The sequence below is a fragment of the Lactuca saligna genome, chromosome 9, assembly GCF_052625555.1.
Source record: "Lactuca saligna cultivar CGN05327 chromosome 9, ASM5262555v1, whole genome shotgun sequence".
In the NCBI taxonomy this organism is placed as follows: Eukaryota; Viridiplantae; Streptophyta; class Magnoliopsida; order Asterales; family Asteraceae; genus Lactuca; species Lactuca saligna.
This window is the reverse complement of record NC_136425.1, coordinates 192,658,337-192,676,410: the sequence shown is the minus strand read 5'-3', so window position 1 is coordinate 192,676,410 and position 18,074 is coordinate 192,658,337. Positions and strand designations below refer to the sequence as shown.

Sequence of the window (18,074 nt, the reverse complement as noted above, 5' to 3'; positions counted from 1 at the left end):
GGTTTTTAAATGAAAAAAAAAAAAAAACATATTTATACGACTTAAATAGAAACAATGATGTTCGATTTGGAAACAATGATGTTCCAAACTGGTTAACCGGTCAAGTAGTCAGAATTGTAACAAACTGGAAAACACAGTGTCAGAATTGACAAAAAAAAACACGGTGTCAAAATCGAATTTCTGTGTAAAAAAAATGTTTTTTTGTACCCTGTAATTATAGGGATGAGCAAAAGGACCGAACCGGCCCGAACCGGCCCGAACCGGACCGGAACCGGGAACCGGCTTCGGCCAAAATCAAGAACCGAACCGGCCCGGCGGTTCTACCGGTTCCCGGTTCCTACCGGTTCTTGTCGTGTCTTCAAATGTTGGAACCGATCCTTCAAAAATAGCATCATACGGTTCCGGTTATTGCCGGTTCTACCGGTTCCGGTTATATCGGTTCCGGTTCCTACCGGTTCCCGATTCCAAAAATCCACAAAAATAACGTCCCGGTCCCGATCCGACCGGTTCCATCGGGTTCCGGTTCCGGTGCCGGTTCCGGTACCGGTTCCGACCGGTTCCTCGGTCCATATGCTGATACCTATGTAATTATATATCCAATTCAGGATTTTGTGGGGGACATTGGACAAATTTAACGTCGGTTTTAGCCGTCGCTATTTCTTATTTTGCGAGTCGGTTCAATGCGGGTGCAAAGCCCTCGATACTCGATAGACCTGCATGATTCGATTGGGTCTTGTTTGAAATGAAGAACGCCACATCCACATAAACGAAAAAGAAAGAACGCGTAGGTAGGGTTGACGAGTGGTTTCATAATCTTGGAAAACACCCAGAAAAGCCAGAGATGACTGAGATCTCACGCCGGATTTTCTTGCGCTTCCTGTTGATATTCTTTTCAATTTTCCTTCAATTCCTCCCTGGTGCGTTTGTCTCATCTTTTTTTTTGGTTAATTGTTTGTTTTACGTAAAGATTACGTATCCGAATGTTGGTGAATTGGCGAATTTTGTGTCTTTTGATTATAACTATGGAGGTTTTTATGGCCCCGAAGATATATTTGGATGATTATTTAGCGCTAATGTATGTTTTTTCTTCACAAAATGTGTTCTAGGGTTATTACATATTAACTTAAATTGTGTTTGATATGATGATGGTTTATCGGTTCTACCCCCACCCTATTATCTCTCATGGATCATTTACCTGCTTTGAAGGAAAGGGAAAACAACGAACAAGCTAATTAAAGCTACATTACATTTAGTTTAAACCAATTCAAACAATTGCACCGATAACCCTGTTCTGTGATTGTGCTGAATATGAGCTAAAAGTAGAATTAAACATAGAGTTGTAATTTCTATGGAATGGGGTTTAAGTTGACTCATCTGTCAAAACTAATTAAGGAACATGTTTCTTGTTCCCTTTGTGATGTAGTCCTGTTTGTTAGAATTGAAGCAAGGATTTAATAAGTGATTTAGTTATTGATTCATGGAGGTGTTAGCCATGGCATAAAGAGAAAAGAGGTGCCATGGCTATAACAGATGTAACGTCTTACGATGCGTTGTTTCCTAATTTTGTAAAATTATTTTTTTCTCATCCCGATAATATTAATAACTTTGTTATACGTTTGATGATTCCAGGCTTCTCAGATGATTCAGATTCCCAAAAAGATACAAAAGATAATGATGCTGATGCATCTTCACGTAAAAAGAATGGATCTACAATATTCATAATATGCATGGTTCTTGCAGCAGTTGTTACTTTATCATTTTTCCTTTTCAAGCTATGGCAAAAGAAGAAACGTGAAGAACAATATGCTCGTCTCTTAAGGCTCTTTGAAGAAGATGATGAACTTGAGCTCGAACTTGGTCTTCGTGACTGATGGAGGTATGTATGCCTCTTTCTTGTTGTTTTTTCCAAATTTACCCTTTTTTTTTCATTGGTAGTGTAAGGGTAATTACGGGTATTTCATAACCACAGCTTATCTCACACAGATGTAAATGGAGGAGGGGACTTTTCAAGTACCCATAACAGGAAATGGAGCAATTTTACACATTATTATGAGAAAGCATTAAATCTTCTCATTAGGTTTTGTATCATGTATATTCATATGACCACGATATACTAGTTTTCCCCTTTTTTTTCTCTTTCTTGTTTGTATATTGATTACTGAAAGAACATTGTTCTTTTGTATGAAATGTTGCAACTTAACTTGATTTCTACCAATGGAATAGGAAAAAGGAATTGGACATTTGATTGGAAAAAGACACACCAAGGGTAAAATGGTCATTTTACTATGATTTTACGCTACATTCCAAAAAATATGTTCTTAATCAAATAGATAAAACTTGGCAATTGTTAAATGTCAAACTCCAAAAAATATGCAATCTAATGTTGTTATTAAATTAATAGTTGATGCAAGCATACAAAATATTATACAAAGTTTTTCTCCTCTCAATAGATCCCTTGGTTATATAATCAAAACCTAGACTATAGCAATACACTTGATGCTTATTTCATAAATCAAACATGGGAATAATAAAATTACAAAAATAAAAAATTAACTAAAAAAACATCAAAACCCAACCACACACACACACACACAGAGTCTTTTTAAACCCTAAGTTAGAAAAGCAAATTGGTGACATTTGCCCAAACCAATCACCACCCACCTTCTTCTCTTGATCATTCAAAGATTTTTGGTTATGTCTTGTTTGTGAAACCCATTTGCGGTTCACATAGTTGATGCAGGTTACACGTCAGCATCTCAAAATAGAATTTGAACCACTGAGATTATGCCACCTGTCATCTTCCTGTTTTGGCGCGTTTCATGCCATTGCTATTAAAGGGAGACATGCTTGGGCTCATGCTAGGACTCATACTAGGGCTTTCCTCTCTTAAAGTACCATTTAGCATAGCCAATTCTCTTAGTTGATGCTTCTTGTAAGTGTCCATAGACTCATCCTAGTGATTTATAAAAATAAATTAAAAAGTTAGATGTTGTACATATAAGAACAACTTAATAGAGAAAATAAAAGGGTTTTTCTTGATCTTACCACTGGCTTTAGGAGGTTTTCTAGTAGTGTAACTGCATGATCCAAACGTGAGTCAATTATATCTTCAGGAAATTCAGCTTCAAGCAACAAGTGAAGAGGATCATTCAGGTGTTCATACCCTGGTTTATCTTTTAACTTCTCTTCCTGATTTCATTAAAAAAAGAAAGTTGCTTTAAAAAATCGTATATGCAAATATGTAACAATAACTTGAGAGATATGTCACAAGTAGAAATAAATAATACCTTAACAGAATCCTTAACGGAGCCTCGCCCTCTAATATATATTCTACACTCTGTCATGGCTTCTATCCTTTTCAAAGAATTTCCACGTGGGCCCAGAATTCGGCCCACAAAGTTATACTGCCATGTCATGATTCCATCACATGTTAAGAATAAATTTGTAAATAAAAGAAGTGAATTATGATATTTTTTTTTTTTTACTTACATTTGGGAATTTTTCAACGGGAACATCGAGTCTGATAACTTTTTTTATAACTGTGGAGGTTGCCATTCCTGGTGATGCGGGCCACCCCATTGCAGAAGCTTGAAATGATGCCATTCTTTGGAGGAGACGATTATCCTGAAAAACAATAAATAGCAACGTACTTTTATTTTAATATTTTAATAAATAACTTTCTTTATAGGACATTGTACTTTGAAAAATCTACTCAATTATAGCAGTGAAAATTGATTTGTATTTGTATCAACTGCTTTTGAAAGGTTCAGGGATTATTTGTAAAACCTTCAAAAACTCAAAAAAAGAAAGAAAAGAAAAAGAATGTGATGATACCTCTGGTTGCATTGTGGGCCATGCCTCTACATCCATTGGACCCCTTTGAGGTTTTTGATTAAATGACCGATATGACCTGTCACGCAACATTCTCTCATGATCCACAAAATTATGATTCGAAACCATTCCCGATGTTTTCATGATCTCTGCATAAACAAAACAAACAAAAAAATAGCAAATGAATATGGAAGAAACACACATTACAACAACATAACATAATTAGAGCTAGATCATGTTTCTTTTTGACTTAATGGACTTAATGGAAAAAGAAGTTAGGGATTGTTTCCTTTTTACTTAATGAGCTTAATGGGTTAAGCACTTAATTTGGACAGATAATCGTATGACTTTCTTTTTTACTTCACCTACACAGAATAACTTAATTGGTTAAACCCAAAAAAAAAAAACTTGGCTTAATGTATTTAGACACCAACATTTTTCCTATTTACCCTTCTTTTTTCTACCAACTCTTCTCACATTAAAATTGATGAATATCATGATTTTTTTTTTGGAATGTAAGGGGGTAAAATGGTGATTTAAATAATCTCATTCATATGGTTTATTCGGTCTATAAAAAGAAACAGACTTTATGCATAATTTTACCTATACAGGACTTAATGGGATTATGGGAAATAAAAATCCTTTAATCCAGTAAGCTATATGCCTATATAAGTATCTCCTTTTGACTTGATACAAAGAGGACACTTTATTGAGAATGCTTTATCAGGACAGTTTAAATGGAAAAGAAAAAAAAAACTATCAAATGACTAAAGTTTTCACCATTAACCATTAGCAAATTCAAAATTTAGATTAAAAGAGTGAAAATGAATAAAAGAACCTTGATTTAAAAGCCTGCTGCATATAGGCATGACTTGCATAAATGGTGCCAACTTCTGCCTTTCTGCAAGTAATTCTGCCAAATATCTGTGTTGACCAACTCCCAAATAGTCAAATGCAAATAAAAATCAAAATGGAGACCATAAAATAAATATAGATGAGGTTTTATGCAGTTACTTCATCTTCTATTCCAACTGAATAATAAAGAAAATTATACAACAACAAGAAGTCAAGAACTGGTGAGGGTGAAAGCCATGATATAAAAAGGCAAAAAGTGGAGCTCATAAATCATAATACATGATTAAAAAAAATGGAAGTTGATGTTGACACTTGACAAATGTCACTCAATCTACAAACACTGGCATCACAAGACTTCAACATCAGAATGATCATGTTCATGATCTGCCAATTCTGTTCTTAATTTCAAGATTCTGAAAGCCAAGGATCCAAGCCCAATAAAATTGACAAAAAAAAAAAGCCACTTCTCCAAACAACAAATCCATACTTGTAATAAAACTCAAATGAACACCAAAATATGTAAACAAGCTCAACCCATATGCGAATTAACAGGTCAAATACCGATAAGTGTAGCATATGATTACAAAATTAACCCAAAAAGGAAAAAATAGATCCCCAAATAGTAGAATATCGGATACTAATACTAAGAACAGCAACAATCCCACAAAACAACAGAAACCCAAGATCCAAAAGTTATCAACATAGATAATCACATACAGAGAGTTGAAGAGAGCTCAAAAGTTTCTAACCTTTCACGATCTGAGGGAGACGAAGACCTCTGAAGTGAAGTATGAACTCCAGTAGGAGAGTACTGGAAGTAACTTCCTGGTGGTATTCTATTCTCCATTAATGGTTAATCTTCTGTACTATGAAGCTTTCGGCAGTCAGCTCTGTTACGCAAAAAAGAAACCCAGAAGCATGAGAGGTGTCTCTGCACACAACACATGTATAAACAGATACAACACAGATAGAAAAACTTACTGGGCAAACTTGATTTGAGGTGCGCGACGTTTAGGGTTTGTGAATTAGGTAAATGGGAATCGAAATGGTAATGGTAATGGAAAGACAGATTTCTTCAACTCTTTTCCCCCTAATTGGACCCCTCTTGAGAGGGAGAGGAGGAAAATGACAAGAGGGGTTGGAGGGTAAGAGAGAAAACTCACTGTACAGAATTGAAAGAGGTCCCTTATGGCGGATTCGATTCTTTGATTTGTTGTATTGTATTGTATTATACCAATACGTATATGTATTTGTGTGTATTTTTCTATGTTTTCTACTGTAAACAGTGACGATGAGGGAGAGAAGATCATCGCATAGGATACGAATCATTAGATTTGGTACTTTCATTTTGTGTTTTTTTAATCAGATTCTATGGGCTAAATGAGGTTAAATGAACCTGTAATTGTCTGATTATAATCCTTTATTTTAATTATTATTTTATAGTTTTTGTAATAGAATATATATTGTGTCCAAATGTGTACACAATAATAATAACTACTATTTATATCCATTTTAACCGGAACTTATAGATATTTTATTAGGTCCGATTGCCGTGAAAAATCGATTAATCTTCGATTAGCTCTAAGTAATATACAAGAGAGAATTACTAATATAGCAATTTTTCTTAATTATCTATCTAAAAATAGCCAAAAATAAGTAATTATACAAAAATAGTCCACGAAATCGAAGGTAATTAGAGTGAGCTATTGTTTCGTCAAATCATCTACTGTTTCGAATTAACTATAAAAAATTTTCGTTTTGAAAATCTAAAATCGTATGTTACTTTATAACCTACGGTTTGCCCTCGACGAACTACGGGTTCCGAAATCGTAGTCTACCGTTCTGGGTAAAAGTCTACGGTTTTATTTTATTTTTAAATAAATAGAGAGTAGTTTTACAAAAAAATATTTTTTAACAAAATAATTGTCAAAAAAACTATTCTACATTTTACAAACAATATTTCTTATCAAAATAATTCTCAAAAAACAACTCTCCATTTATTAAAAAAAAAAAAAAAAAATTGTAGACTTTTTTCTCAAAATTATAGACTACAGTTTGGGAAACCATAGTTCGTTGAGAGAAAACCGTAGGTTATAAAATAATCTACGGTTTTAGATTTTCAAAATGAAAAAAAAAAAAAAAAAAAAAAAAAAGAAGTTATAGTTAACCCGAAACAGTAGCTCATTACCCTAAAACCTTAGATTTCCCCCTTTGATCGTCGTCACCGTAGTCAACTCTGGTCGAACTACTCTTTCGTGGGCTATTTTTGGCTTTTTTGCTATTTTTGGATAGGTAATTAGGGAAAATTGTTAGTTTAGTCATTTCCTCCATATACAATTGATTAGGTAGTGTCTAGCAATTAATCATAGCTTAGACACTTAGTGAAGTTATCGAGCCCAATAAATTTTCAAACACCTTGAATAATCTCTATTTTAATAAAAATTATTTGAGTAATATTACTAATATGGTAGTTATATTAACTTATTTTGTTATATTATTACTCTTGTCACTTACTTTGTTGAGATTTAATCATCTAAAAGAAATTAACCAATTACAATTTAAGGTCCCAATTAATTCGTGATATCTAGTCGTCAGTTAACCAATGACGTTGTAACACCCCGTTTATAAAATAAATAAATAAATGCATAGAAGCCCTAAAATCAATAATAATTGAGTAAGGCGTTAGTTTCGAGGGTTGATTGTTACAATTTTAGAAGTTGGGGGTTAAAATGGTAAGTTCCGGAATGGTTTGTAAATATTTATGAAGGCAGGGACTACTTGGTAATTTATTGGGACGTAAATTGAAGAGATTGTGGAGGCTAAAGGGTTGTTTGGAAAGTTTTGGACCTAAAGTGAAATGAAATTGTAGAATTAAGGGCTAAAGGGTAAATAGTGGATTAAAGTTGAAGAGGATTTGGTGAGGAGGGGCTGGTATTGTAAAAACGTCCAAATGTTGAAGAATTGCATGGGTTATACCCGGTGTTCTCCTCCAATCGTCTAACCCTAAACATACGACACCATTTCACAACCGTCACCTTCCTTTGGCAACCTTCTCAGCGCCGCCGCAAGAAAAGCTCGATCGCCGCCGCTGCAACATTGTTGAAGGTCGCCTCTGCGACGGCTGTTGTCGGGAACATCGTGGGAAGCCAGAGAAACGCCTCATGATGGTCACAAAATGGATGCAACGGCAGCACTCATGATGGTGCTACGATCCCAACTCGACGAAAGTTTCCCCTATCCGGTGCCCAATCGCCTAACATGATGGTTCTTTCCCAGCAACGTGCGATTGTCGGCGAGAGGAAGAGAGGGAAAAGGATGGAGAGGGTTCGGTGGTCCTTGGCAGCGGCTGAAGGGGTTCCACGACCCTCCAGTTGGCATTCTCGGCTTTACCGGTGGCAGCGGCGATATCTCGGTGACCCTCCGACTTCACATGTGAGGAACAATGATCGGTGATAGAGGAGTTGTGAGGTGTGGCTGCAACCGGAAGAGAGAGGGTGGGTTGACGGCTGAACACGGGAGGTATAAGGGGTGTCGAATGGAGGGTTTTTCTCTTAGGGTTAGGGTTACTAAACCCTTAAATACCTGATACATTAAACAAGTTTCCATAATACCCTAATCGGCCCCTCCCTCCCTTTTTTTCTTACAAAATAAATGCATAAGTTACCCTTTAACCCCCAACCATTTGAAATCCCTTCACAAGAAGTCCATAATTTACTCCTTAGCCCCCGCTTCCATAAATTCATCTCATTTTAAGTCTAAAACCTACCAAATAGCCCCTGACTTCAAAATATTTACAAACCAAATCCAGAACTTACAAATTTAAACCTCCAACTTCTAAATTCTCCACAATTAGTCTGGGACTTACATTTGTTAATTTATTTAAATAAATGGGGCGTTACACAATATCTTGTTGTTCTTAGAGTTTGAGCGGACTCCATAACCTTTATTTGCCTTATTTGACTTATGGACCATGGTGGTGGTTAGAAAATGGGACTTTCATGACTTAGTATAGTATCCATGAAATTGGTGCAATCATTAAGAGCTTTGGTGTAACACCCCGAGTTCAGAAGTACAAGTTCATGGTTCTAAGTGAAAGTACGGAAGGTCGACTCGGCGATTCGGGTCGCGATTCTGGATGCATGTTAATTGACCAACTCGGCGAGTCGGCAACTGGACTCAACAAGTTGGTGCTGAAGGGAGAAAAACCCTAATTCGGGGTTTGTGTTATATATAAAGCACATTATAGCCACCCTTAGCCTCTTTACTGCCCATTTGAGTTCCAGAAACCCTAGTTAGTGTGTGTGAGCCTCTATTGTTGAAGTTTGAGTTTGGAAGAAGAATTTAAGAGGAGAAAGTTAGAAGATCAAGAGGCTAGCATCGGGAGGCCATTGTAGATCCGAAATCTAGTCCTTCTTAGGCACATTTCTAAGGTAACAAGTCGTTACCTTGAGTTTCTCCTTCTAAATCCATTCTTGGTTGTTGTTTTGGGAATTTTAGCTTGATTGGAACCCACTTCGGGTTTAGAGATTAGATCTGAAGTTGCAACTTCAGATCTAGGTTAATAGTGAATTATGAAAGCTTAAAGCATCAACCATGGGGTTTAATTTAGAGTATCTTTGTCCCAAAAACCTCCTTATAGCTTGATTGGAGCTTGGTGAGCCTTGCATGCACGTAAAGTTGGAAACTTTACGTGTGAATTTGTCCCTAGGAGTCCAAATATATGTATTGGAAGCAATGAAATGGCCTGAAATCGTCTGAATGAAGATGTACGTGTGGACTTGGCAAGTCTAGAAGATGACTCGGCGAGTTGGGCTTGATATCGGAGTTGAGTCGCATAGTAACTCGGCGAGTCACATGGGTAGACTCGGCGAGTTGTATGAAGATGGGCAGGAACTCGATGATTTGGAAGAACAACTCGGTGAGTCTGATGAAGATTGTCTTGGACTCGGCAAGTCTATTCTTGGACTTGGCGAGTCGGGTCGCAGAACCCCGATCCCTTTCAGTTAAAGCATTGGATTAGTGTTTTGGTTGGGGACTCAATGAGTTGGTCAGAATGGAACTCAGAGATCATTGGACTCGACGAGTCTTGGGGCGACTCGGCGAGTTAAGTGTGTTATGAGAGTTTTATGGATAAGGGAACTCGGCGAGTTGACGGGGTGACTCGGCGAGTAGAGTCAACCACTTTGACCAAGGGTTGACCAGTTTGATTCCCAAATATATTTTGGTAATTATTGGTGTTTATTGGTTTGTTTATTTGGTGATGATCAGTGGTGGAGTTCGTGTTGGCGGTCGGAGCAGCGTGGTCTTATTTCTTCAAGTCGGCAGTTGCAGGTGAGTTATCCTCACTATACTAAGGGGTCTAAGGCACCAAGGTCGGCCCATTGGATTTCATATCCTAGTAGTTATGGATATGTTGAGTTGAGTTAGTAATGTGTGCCAGTTGATATGCTAACCGGGTAGATTTGTAAGATTGCCTGTGATACTGATTGATTACCTGTATGTGCATTTATTTGTTACATGTCGACATGTTATGTGGGGTGGGTTGAGGTTGTATTGCTCCGTGCGGTAGCCAACAAACCCGAGAGTATTCCAGATATGAGTTGAGGGCCCGATAGGCATTCCAGACTCATACTGAGGACTCGAGAGCATTCCAGATACAAACTGAGGGCGTGGTAGGCATTCCAGACTCGTACTGAGGGCTCGATGGCATTCCAGATACGAGTTGAGGGCCCGGTAGGCATTATAGACTCGTACTGAGGGCCCAGGGGTAGTCTAGCTTGTAAAGTTGTGGACCCAGTGCATGCTGTTCTGTGTTATTGATATGATATGCTAATGTTGATATTGCTATGTGGACTGTATGTGTATCGGTATTTTGGGGGGTAACTCACTAAGCTTTCAGGCTTACAGTTTCAGTTTATTGTTTCAGGTACATCAGAGGATCACGGCAAGGCGAAGGCGTGATCCTACAACTCCTCCTATTATATTCATGTTCCTGTGAAAAACTCTGATAACTAATATTTTGAAAACAAAGTTGTAATGTTTTCAATGAACTTGATATGTATAAAAAGTTTAAATTGGTTTGAAATTTTTGGGTGTTACATTTGGATTTCAGATCTTGGCTTATTGGGATGTCTTAATGGAAAAAGTTGGAAACACTATCCATCAAGACCTTGGGAAGGTTCAGATTTGAGATTTGTAGCTTATGAGGTTAAGGGTTAAGAGCTTAATCCATTAAGTTGTGAGAGATGACCTATGGTTGGCCACAACAAGGAAGGTCAGCTGGTGCTGACTTTGAATGTTGACTTTTTTTTAACCAAGTTGACTTTAGGTCAACTTGAGGGTTTTAAATTCGACTATGAGGGTACTTTTATATTGATGATTAGTTGATTCTTAGTACTGATCTTCACTGTCAGAGAGCTGTTTTGTTATTCTGCTATTTGCGAGGCAAGTCTTCTTTATATTGCCTATGTCATAGTAGGGTGCATGTTAGACTAACTAAGTCTTATTTGTTGATTGTTGTTATCTGTATTTATTAAATTACTGATAACTCTAGGATAAGGTGGACATGTGGAGTTGTGGACCGAACCGGATTGGAATGTTTTTTTGGACACTCAGGCCAGTTCTCGGTTCTAGGATTTGAGCAAAAATGGTCCAGATTTTTTACCCGTCTAGTATGGATTTTTTACCGGTACGGTCCAGTCGGTTACTGGTAAAAACCGGTTTTGGACCTGCTTATTTTAAACAAATTTATATTATGTGAAATTCTTTAAATAAGCATATCTCATTCGTTTTAAGTCGGATTGACATACGGTTTTTTCCAACGTGTAATTTAGAGTCTGTAGATAATTTTAGACTATAATTTTGTTGTTTTTGGTGTTATGTTCAGATAGTTACAATCCTTCAAATATGAGATATCAAAACTAAAATATTTAAGTTTTTCAGCAAGAAATTAAAATTTTTGTATTCATTGAAATTATTTAAACAAGCATATCTCATTCGTTTTAAGTTGGATTGACATGCGATTTTTTCTCACGTGTAATTTAGAGTTTGTAGATGATTTTAGACTATAATTGTGTTGTTTTTGGTACTATATTTGATGAGTTACAATCATTCAAAGATGAGATATCAAAACTGAAATATTCAACAAGAAATTTAAACTTTTGTATTCTGTGAAAATTTTTAAACATACATATCTCATTCGTTTTAAGTCGGGTTTACATGCGTTTTTTTTCCAACTTGTGATTTATAGTTTGTAGATGATTTTAAACTATAATTTTGTTGTTTTTGGTGTTATACTGTTATATTCGATGAGCTACAATCTTTCAAAGATAAGATATCAAAGCTGAAATATTTTAAACTTTTGTATTATGTGAAATTATTTAAATAAAAATATCTTATTCGTTTTAAGTCAAATTGACATGCGGTTTTTTCCAATGTGTAATTTTGAATTTGTAGATGTTTTAGATTATAATTTTGTTGTTTTTTGTGTTATATTCGATGAGTTACAATCCTTCAAAGATAAGATATCAAAGATGAAATATTTAAGCTTTTCAACAAGAAATTTAAAATTTTGTATTCTTTGAAATTTTTAAACAAGCATATCTCATTCGTTTTAAGTCGGATTGACATACGATTTTTTCAATGTGTAATTTAGAGTTTGTAGATGATTTTAGACAATACTTTGTGTTGTTTTTGGTGTTATATTCAGTTATTTACACCCCCTTAAACAAATGGTATAAAGTATAAACAATCAAAGTAGGTCCAAAAGGCCCAAGAAACGAAAATATATTTATTTTTACGAGTTGTACCATATTAAAATAAAAAAAATATTCATTTTAATGAGTTGTAACACATCAAATCCAACAACATATTCGTTTTAACGAGTTGTATCAAACCCAAAAACGCGTTTTAACAAGTTGTACCATATGCATGTAAAATTGTCCCGATCCAAACGGGTCTAAGAACCAGAAAACCCGGACATAAACCTGGACCCGGTATGTCTCATCCGGTTCAGTCCACGGTTCACAACATTTTCTGGAATCGGTCCGGTCCGGTCCAAATGTTCACCCTTACTACAAAACTGCTGATAGTCCACATGGTTGTTGATAGGGCTGAACAAAATCAAACTCGAAGAAGCTGTGTGAATTAGATGAAATGGTGAAGACAATTTGAAATAAAAAATATGTATAAATACGTAAAATAATATGTTTATACATTTAAAATATATAAAAATACATAAACATCTATATAAAAAACTTACAAAAAATATATAAATACGTAAAAATACATATAAATACGTAATACATAAAAAAACTCATAAAAGACATCAAAATATGTAAAATACTCAAAAATACATGTAAATACGTAAAAAATACGTTTACACATTTAAAATATATAAAAATATATAAACATCTAGATAAAAAATTTTAAAAATACATAAATACGTAAAAATAAATATAAATATGTAATACATAAGAAATAACACATAAAATACATAAAATTATGTAAAATACTTTATATATATACATACATAAAAATACGTTTATATATTTAAAATACATAAAATACGTATACATATACATATAAAAACTTTTAAAAATATATATAAATACGTAAAAAAATAGATATAAATACGTAAAAAATACATTTATACATTATATATAAATTTTGACGGAATATACAGAAAAGTCCCTTTATTGTAGAAAAATCAACGATTTGGTTCCATGGCATATTGAACAAGTCAAAAATGCTAAAGTGAATAAATTAGTCGTTTTTTTTTTTTTTTTTTTTTTTTTTTTTTTTTTTTTAATTCAAAAAGCGAAATAATCGTAATTTTTCTGTTAAAAAAATTTAGGATTTTGTTAAAAATTACTAAAATATATTTAAAAATTTCTAGAAATTTTCTTAAAAACAATAATAATAATAAAAGAATTATAAGAATACGACATTACAATGTATTATTATTATTATTATTATTATTATTATTATTGATAGGTTTATCTAAAACCATAAATATATAATTTTAGGTATGGAGTAGGAAGAACGATTTGTAGTTTTGTACGCAGAAACAAAATCCTCTTTCGTCACTCTTTGTAATTCCATATATCGCCCTCCCCAATCCCTGGCGTATGACTTTCTATTTCAATGCAGTTTGGGATTAAAATTAAAAAATTAGGGCACGAAATCGACTACTTACCATCGGTTGTAACGCAACGAATGAGATGTAATTGCCCTATTCTGCACGAATAACGTTTTCGAAGGATTAAAGTTCGTTTTTTCATAGTTAAAAAGATTATAGGGTTTGGTTTTGCTGTTCGCGGAAAAACGCATGAAGGGTCCGTTAGATCGGACGAAAGTTGTGCTTCGGCACTTGCCGCATACGATATCCCAGTCGGCGCTCATGGAGCAAATTGACGCCCGTTTTTCCGGTCGCTATAATTGGTTCAGTTTCCGTTCCGGAAAGCAAAGGTTAGGGTTTTGTGTTCAGTCCGTTTAAGCTTCGGTTTACTGCTAGCATGTTGAAATTTGTTTATAAAACTGGCTATGGAATGTTGCTGATTAGCTTACGTTACAAGTTACAACAATTGGAAGACTTGCTTTCTATCAACCAAAGTGATTTAGGCGTTTGGTTATCCCTAGTTTCTGGATGTTAGGAGACTAAGAAATTAAATCTTTAAGCCCTTAAAAGCTGATTTCATTGTGTTGTGGGATGAGCGTTAGACCATGGAGTTCAGTTGAAGGGGTTGTTCGCCCTGTTTTGTGGTGATTTTAGCTTAACCGGGAGTAGAACTTGAACAGAGGGAAGTTTGGTAAAGATTTTCGCCTGGACAATAAGATTAATTGCTGTAGGAAGAGAAAGAAAAGCTTCATTTACATACCTCTTTTCTTTTTTCCTTCTTTTCATTTGAAAGTAGCATTGCCATCTTGACAGTCTCATTCTTGCAACTTTCTCCCCCAGTCCCCACATGTAATTATGTTCATCCTTTACACAAGTGGTGACCATGAATCAGCATGTATCTATATGCTCAATGTATGTGTTGGGACCATCTTTTTTTTTTCCCAGAATAAGTTAATAGCACTTTTTCTTCCATTGAACTCTGTTTGCAGCCTGAAGTGTCAATCATATTCCAGAGCCTATATTGACTTTAAGAGGCCAGAGGATGTCATTGAGTTTGCAGAGTTCTATGATGGGCATGTTTTTGTTAACGAGAAGGGTAATTTTTTCATTAAACCAACATCTCTTATTATGAATTAAAATTTACTTTTTTTCATTTTCTCAGGTACCCAATTTAAAACAATAGTTGAGTATGCACCTTCACAGCGTGTTCCAAAGCAATGGTCTAAAAAGGATGGGCGTGAAGGGACCATAATGAAAGGTATTATGAGGCTTATTATTGACATCTAACACAGTAACACATTATCTTACTTATCACTCACAACCAACTTTTTCATGAACATATTATAGATCCTGAATATCTTGAATTCCTTGAATCTGTTTCAAAGCCTGTTGAGAATCTTCCAAGTGCAGAGATACAATTGGAGAGAAAGGAAGCTGAACGAGCTGGTCAGTCTAAAGTTCTTTTAACTTTTGATCTTGCAAAAAAACTTAAATTTGAGTTGGCATATAAAGGGTTAGTAAACTCTGAGTTTTCTACTATGTTCTTGTAGCTGTAGGTGCTGCTAAAGAGGCTCCTATAGTCACACCATTAATGGATTTTGTTCGCCAGAAAAGAGCTGCCAAGGGTGGACCCCGGGTAGGAATTCTACTTTTGAGAATGTAGTTTATTTTGTATTAAGTTACATGAACTTACAGCTATGAGAAAGTGAAATAATAGAGGTGCTTTTAGTTGTGAATTAGGACATGGTTTAATTACATAAGTTGCAAAAGGCATATCCACACATTGGTTCTTTGTTCAAGCTTTTACCTTACCACAACAGATCCTTTGTGAAGTGATATCATCTTTAATGTAATAAAGCTATCTAATTTCTATTCATCCCCACTGCTTTCCATTGTTTGCTGCAGAGGTCTTTGCCTAATGGGAAGTTAATGAGAAGGAATGGTGCATCATCTTCAAGTTCAAATTCTACTGTAGTGAAACGTGGTTCTGAAAAGAGAAATTCTACCATGGTATCACTATCTTAATCTTCATCATCAAATGAATTATGTGTAAACACTTTGTGAAATTTGTTTACATATCTCATATGTTATTGTGATTTGTTTAACAGTATGTCCAAAGGGAAGGTGGAAAGAGCACAAATGGGAAAGAAAAGTCAACTTATGTCAAACGAGCTGAACGTCAGGCTTCTGAAAAGTCTCCTAGTTCATCCACTCAATCTGGAAGTGTAGTATTGGATGAAGAGAAGGGTATGTAAATATGTAAAATGTTCCTTTTACTTAAATTTCTTGTAATTTTTAATTTCACTTTAGGTCAATCTGCCCTTTAAGTTGCTTATATTTCTGCAGGTTCTTTTGGAGCCTCTGATACTGGGAAGAAGAAAATTTTGCTGTTAAAAGGAAAAGAAAAGGAAATTCCCAATGTAAAGTTCTAAATTCTAATCCTACAATGCTGCACTTTTTTCAATTTTTTTTTTTAAATAAAATATGATACACAATGTCACTTTTTAAAAATTCCAGGTCACCACTGGCATGACACCTCAGCAGAAACTTTTATATGGTTCTGGTGGTGGCAGACAGAATCAACGACAGGAGGCGAGTGGAAGGATCATAAGAAGCATACTTCTGAAAGATTCAAGACAAAATCAATCTGAACAGAATCAGGATAAGGATAGAAGACCACCTAGGCCACAAAATGTGGGCCCACTTTCAAACGGTTTACAAGATGATAAACCTCAAGATGGATTTTATGGTGAAAAAATGGATAAAAGGTCTAGGAATAAAGAGAAACCAGATCGTGGTGTTTGGACTCCATTAAGGTCGCATGCGAGTGATGAGTCTTTGTCATCTTCCGCTTCTCAATCCACACAACTGCTACCGGATAGCGCAGAAGGTTTGTCAAATGACCAAAATACCCTCGTTGTATAATCAGCTGTATGCTTATTTTTTATGCATGCATTGCAGGCTCCTCCTATAAACACAGTGGTAATCGCCGGGCATCTTCACATAATGCTAATAAGGAGTCGGATGTCTTTTCAAATTCAAACGAGGGAAAACCTCCAAAAAGAGGAGTTTCTGCTGGCTATGAGGTGGGTGTGGGTCCCACATCGAGGTCAACTTTTTGTTGACCATTTTCTTTTTCTTTCCCATTTAGTCTTCTAATTGATAATGGTATTTTCAGAAGCGAGTGTGGGTTCAAAAGCCAAGTTCTGGCTCTTAGGTGTGTCACTAAAGGTAATCCTTCATCTTATAGCAAAATACTTTCTTTTCTTTCTGTTACAACATTATACTTTGAAATTATTTTCTTCTTCTATGACCTTTTTGATTCCTGTATATTTTGTTCTTCAAAGTACATTTTTTTTTTTTTTTTTTAAATTTTTTTTGCAGTAATGGATTTAAAACCTGCTTGCACCCGGGAAAGTATTCTTTCAATCAACCAGTGATCAAAACAATATAATCATGAATTGAAGAAAAAAGGAAATATTCCCGAAACCCTAGAGGGACTCCACTACCCTTATTTTACAAATGGAGCAAGAACAGGAAAGAGAATCAAAAAGGTGTTTTTTTTTCTTAAAACAAAAGAAGTAACCCGTAGAAAAAGACGAAACTATCCCTTTGAAGCGGGAACATGGTTGCCCAATGGAGCTGTCGATATCATCATCATCATCATGTATGTGAATATGACTTGGCTCGTCGGATTTTACCGTTTTACCCTTTTAAAGGTGATTGTATATACTATACTATACTATACTATACTTCCTAATTTGGAATGGGAATGGTGTGTGTTGCCTCTTGATACCATAATGTGTGCACATAAAAACATAGATAAAGGGAGACGTGGGCTTCAATTTCTGTAATTTCAAGAAAGCCATAGTAAGAACTAAGAACCGGCTTTTTCATTGTGGGATTTGTTTTGATAATACTTTTTTTTTTAATTTATTTTTTTTATTATTATTAATTACAATGGTGAGACCATTTTTGTCACTTTATGCAAGTAAAAAAAATTCGAATATATTCCCCAAGCGGCCAAGTGTGGATTCCCGACTTTTATAGAACTCTTATTATTTATAGAAATCTTCGTTTTTACAAAATAAGACATGTCTTACAACTTTTATATAAAATTTCTTTGAGAAAATTACACGGATCGTCCTTGTGGTTATTGATTATTTGCACGCTTGGTCCCTAGAAGGATTTTTTAACTCAGACCACCCCTAAAATTTTAATTTGTTACCCTTTTAGTCACTCTCAAAACTTGTATGTTTCTTTAGCTGTT

At 35.1% G+C, this 18,074-nt stretch overlaps 3 protein-coding genes across 4 annotated transcripts; 2 read left to right on the top strand and 1 right to left on the bottom strand.

Annotated features, from left to right (window-relative positions):
• Positions 1-632: 632 nt before the first annotated feature.
• On the top strand, positions 633-2,562 carry LOC145015177 (uncharacterized). 2 transcript variants are annotated; one of them, XM_078973626.1, is made up of 3 exons: positions 633-917; positions 1,630-1,876; positions 1,984-2,562. In XM_078973626.1, exons 1-2 carry the CDS (start codon positions 842-844, stop codon positions 1,869-1,871), a joined length of 318 nt encoding a protein of 105 aa, XP_078829752.1. In that variant the 5' UTR covers positions 633-841; the 3' UTR covers positions 1,872-1,876; positions 1,984-2,562. The 2 variants fall into 2 exon arrangements, with proteins under 2 accessions (XP_078829752.1, XP_078829753.1); XM_078973627.1 differs by having other exon boundaries at positions 1,970-2,562.
• Positions 2,370-5,874, bottom strand: LOC145015174 (RNA-binding KH domain-containing protein). The gene is made up of 8 exons (XM_078973622.1): positions 5,668-5,874; positions 5,436-5,576; positions 4,670-4,755; positions 3,835-3,980; positions 3,490-3,624; positions 3,288-3,404; positions 3,046-3,189; positions 2,370-2,953 (listed from the first exon to the last, which is right to left on the bottom strand). Exons 2-8 carry the CDS (start codon positions 5,531-5,533, stop codon positions 2,795-2,797), a joined length of 885 nt encoding a protein of 294 aa, XP_078829748.1. The 5' UTR covers positions 5,534-5,576; positions 5,668-5,874; the 3' UTR covers positions 2,370-2,794.
• Positions 5,875-13,728: 7,854 nt separating this feature from the next.
• Positions 13,729-17,736, top strand: LOC145015169 (regulator of nonsense transcripts UPF3-like). The gene is made up of 12 exons (XM_078973618.1): positions 13,729-14,154; positions 14,794-14,900; positions 14,967-15,062; positions 15,152-15,250; positions 15,355-15,440; positions 15,710-15,814; positions 15,913-16,051; positions 16,151-16,224; positions 16,322-16,694; positions 16,766-16,890; positions 16,983-17,035; positions 17,189-17,736. The coding sequence occupies exons 1-11, from the start codon at positions 14,015-14,017 to the stop codon at positions 17,019-17,021; spliced, it is 1,383 nt and encodes a 460-aa protein (XP_078829744.1). The 5' UTR covers positions 13,729-14,014; the 3' UTR covers positions 17,022-17,035; positions 17,189-17,736.
• The last annotated feature ends 338 nt before the right edge of the window (positions 17,737-18,074 follow it).

What these genes read in the sequence shown, in the direction of transcription:
- LOC145015169 (XM_078973618.1), top strand. Translation starts at nt 14,015, where the DNA reads ATGAAGGGTCCGTTAGATCGGACGAAAGTTGTGCTTCGGCACTTGCCG. An exon ending in CTGCCAAGGGTGGACCCCGG is followed by an intron (nt 15,441 to 15,709) that starts GTAGGAATTCTA and finishes TGTTTGCTGCAG; the next exon opens with AGGTCTTTGCCTAATGGGAA. An exon ending in AAAAGAGAAATTCTACCATG is followed by an intron (nt 15,815 to 15,912) that starts GTATCACTATCT and finishes TTTGTTTAACAG; the next exon opens with TATGTCCAAAGGGAAGGTGG.
- LOC145015174 (XM_078973622.1), bottom strand. Translation starts at nt 5,533, where the DNA reads ATGGAGAATAGAATACCACCAGGAAGTTACTTCCAGTACTCTCCTACT. An exon ending in TCTCCCTCAGATCGTGAAAG is followed by an intron (nt 4,756 to 5,435) that starts GTTAGAAACTTT and finishes TGGTCAACACAG; the next exon opens with ATATTTGGCAGAATTACTTG. An exon ending in GGCCCACAATGCAACCAGAG is followed by an intron (nt 3,625 to 3,834) that starts GTATCATCACAT and finishes ATTGTTTTTCAG; the next exon opens with GATAATCGTCTCCTCCAAAG.
- LOC145015177 (XM_078973626.1), top strand. Translation starts at nt 842, where the DNA reads ATGACTGAGATCTCACGCCGGATTTTCTTGCGCTTCCTGTTGATATTC. An exon ending in TTTCCTTCAATTCCTCCCTG is followed by an intron (nt 918 to 1,629) that starts GTGCGTTTGTCT and finishes TGATGATTCCAG; the next exon opens with GCTTCTCAGATGATTCAGAT.